At 33.3% G+C, this 2,839-nt stretch overlaps 1 protein-coding gene across 1 annotated transcript; it reads right to left on the bottom strand.

Moving 5' to 3' along the window:
* Positions 1 to 482: 482 nt before the first annotated feature.
* On the bottom strand, positions 483 to 2,565 carry LOC126688225 (protein STRICTOSIDINE SYNTHASE-LIKE 11-like). Its single transcript, XM_050382853.2, has 3 exons — positions 1,997 to 2,565; positions 1,575 to 1,844; positions 483 to 1,067 (listed from the first exon to the last, which is right to left on the bottom strand). Exons 1-3 carry the CDS (start codon positions 2,248 to 2,250, stop codon positions 593 to 595), a joined length of 999 nt encoding a protein of 332 aa, XP_050238810.1. The 5' UTR covers positions 2,251 to 2,565; the 3' UTR covers positions 483 to 592.
* Positions 2,566 to 2,839: the final 274 nt, after the last annotated feature.

Here is a 2,839-nt window from a genome sequence, read left to right as displayed (position 1 = left end):
AATGAGTTATTGAAATTTACGATTTTAAAAATTTGAGCCATAAATAAAGTCTAAAAAAGTTATGATCAGGCCTTAAATCTAGTCAAATTCCAAGAACTCTCAAATTTACTGGTCGATATCAAACAAGTCGAGTTGCAAAGATTAAAAGTTGAAGACAACTCTACTCTTGATTTTTCACTTGAAAATTACAAGTTGTATGTTCGTAATAGACAAGTAATTTTTATAAGATTAGCGAATTGCTCGAATATTTGTTAAGGCGGTTTATTCTAAATTTGATTTTCATTGTCCTATATTGTACCGAAATTGCTTATTTTAATAATGTATCACTTCGAGTTAAAAAATAAGAAATTAGAGTTGAACACAATTAATTTAAGTGAATCGATTATTTAACAATTTTCTTAGAATTTTAATAACACAATATCCGAATAATCATCAATCCAATGCAAGAAATGGTTCGACAAGTTTAAATTATTATACAAAAATTTAAATTCATCACAACATTTTATTTAGTAATAGTTCTTGCTACATCATTTGCATTTCCTTGAGAACATCGATCAATGATTGCAATTCAGAGCATCTCAAACCCTAAAGTTTAGGGCCGAAACACACCAATAAAGTCAGTATTCATAGAGCCAATATATAATAACCCACCAGACTCATGAACTTCACTTATCTGAGTGTTGTTATACTGATCAATGATGGTAAAATTCGACAAAACCATACCGTAACCATTGATTTTTACCGCTGTCGGAAAATTTGTTACGTTATTGAATGGTACGTTCACCGCGATCCAAAAGTCTCCGGCCGGTGTTCGTTTAATGTTGTCTGGTCTACCGGGTAAAGTAATCAGAACTTCTGCTGTGTTAGCTTTTGGACCTGAGAGCCAATATTTCTGAATTCTTTTACCTATAAATTCTGTGAATAGAACATATGTGCCGTCTATACTAACTGCAGCACCAGCTGGGCCTGAAAGATTTCTCAATAACACTGAAGTACTTCCCGTGTTCGAGTCGTATTTTATTAGCCTTCCTGTTGAGTCATTCGCAGCCACAGCCTCTTGAATTTGACTGCAAAATGAAAGATCTTATGTTGTACAGAAATTTTTTAAAAAATATGTTTTGGTTGTAATAGATATATGATGTTCCTCAATTAGGATATTAAATTTTCGTATATTTTCATTTTAATCAGACAACTTTAACTTATTTCAATTTAGACACTGAAATTCAAAATGAAAGATAACAGTTAGTGATTTCGGATAAAATTGAGTTTACGTGACAACCAGATCCTACCATGTTATATTTTCCTTGATATCAATAATGGCTATTAATTTTCAGAGCCAGTAAATTTTTAATATTCTTTTATTTTTGTGCAACAAATTTTTTATTGCTCTATAATGCGGTAGGAACCTATTGCCAACGAATGCAGACTTTTTTGATCTTTTATCTCAAGTTGAAGGGTCGAAATGAACTTTTGATAAGGAAATTATAGTAAGATTTTTTGGTAACGAAATTTATAATTTTGTTCCTAGGCTTTGGAAAGTGTTAGCATCCAATCCAAACAGGCCCTATAAATACCTCAAACCAAATACAGCACTAGCATCAGTGACAAAAACATTTCCAGTTTGTTGGTGAACAGCCAAACCATCAAGCAAGTTAAAGGCTTGTCCTTCTGCACCAGGGGCTACTATTTTCGCGAGCCTTCCATTAGGTCCGGCGACCAGCAGTCCTAAATACGCATCGGCTATGAAGAGCTGCCTTGTTGACCTCAAGAACCCTATGCCTAGCGGTCTTCCACATATCTTCCCCAAAGTCGGATCTGTATTGCCATCGCATACTGCCTTGGACCTGCCAAAAATCATTAACTTTAGCGTATTTTGTAATGTTAATTATATAAACACCAAAAAAATCGCATAGATACAAGAATAAGTTTCGCATTTTCTTTTCATTTCTAAAAACGCTTTGAAAATTCTAGAGCGCTGATATTAACATAGACATACCGGTTAGGTGAATTGAAAGCATAATCTTGAAATCCGATATTAGGGCCTTGATATTTGATAGTTCTGCCGTCAGCAATGCCTGTATAGGGTCCTTGATTAAGATAATCAAAGGTAGTAGATTCAGGGCCCATGGCTAGTGGTGGTAACGGAAGTTTTGAGAATGAGTAGGACAGCACAGTGGGAGGAATAGAGAAGGAGAGGAGGAATACGGTGGAAATTATGAGCATGGCTAGTGGTGTAAACAAGAACCCCATAGTTAGCTATGTGCTTGATGTAGGGAATTCATATCTAGCTATTTCCATATATACTTGTATATAAGGTACTACTCATTTCCTGCTGATGTCCTAGAGGTGTCAACTTAATTGATTGTGCTTTTAGAAAATAATATTATTTGAGACCACTTGGACTATATGTCAAAAAATATTGTTAGTTCAATTGGAACACAAGGAATAGTATATTGTGTGTTTAAAATTTGATTTATGTTCAATTACTTAGGTATGTTAGATTCATGAAATAAGCGCGGAATGAGATAATTATTCCGCATAAAATGATTATATTTTATTTAATTAATTTATAGAATAATTATTCTATAGAATTGGTATTCCATGATTTTGTAAAATAAATGCTCCCCTCAAAAAATAAAAAATAGTTATTCTATCCATTTTTTTTTTAGATAAATGCTGATTTATTAGCACTTCCGTAAGGAGCGGAAGGCAAAAGAAAGCCAAAACAAAACTAAGAATTCAACTTTACAAAGCAATCTAGGCATCTAAACACGTCATTTTCAGAATACGGAAATTTCGGATGAAAGGAAGAATAATATAAAACAGCTCTAGTAATCAC

Source organism: Mercurialis annua, linkage group LG6 (genome assembly GCF_937616625.2).
Source record: "Mercurialis annua linkage group LG6, ddMerAnnu1.2, whole genome shotgun sequence".
Classification (NCBI taxonomy): domain Eukaryota; kingdom Viridiplantae; phylum Streptophyta; class Magnoliopsida; order Malpighiales; family Euphorbiaceae; genus Mercurialis; species Mercurialis annua.
This window is presented reverse-complemented; position numbering and strand designations above follow the sequence as displayed.

Bases quoted from the DNA above. Each gene is read 5' to 3' on its own strand.
- LOC126688225 (XM_050382853.2), bottom strand. From the start codon at position 2,250: ATGGGGTTCTTGTTTACACCACTAGCCATGCTCATAATTTCCACCGTA. The intron at 1,845-1,996 runs GTATGTCTATGT...GATTTTTGGCAG, and splicing joins GCTTTCAATTCACCTAACCG to GTCCAAGGCAGTATGCGATG. The intron at 1,068-1,574 runs GTATTTATAGGG...TTCATTTTGCAG, and splicing joins AGTGCTGTATTTGGTTTGAG to TCAAATTCAAGAGGCTGTGG.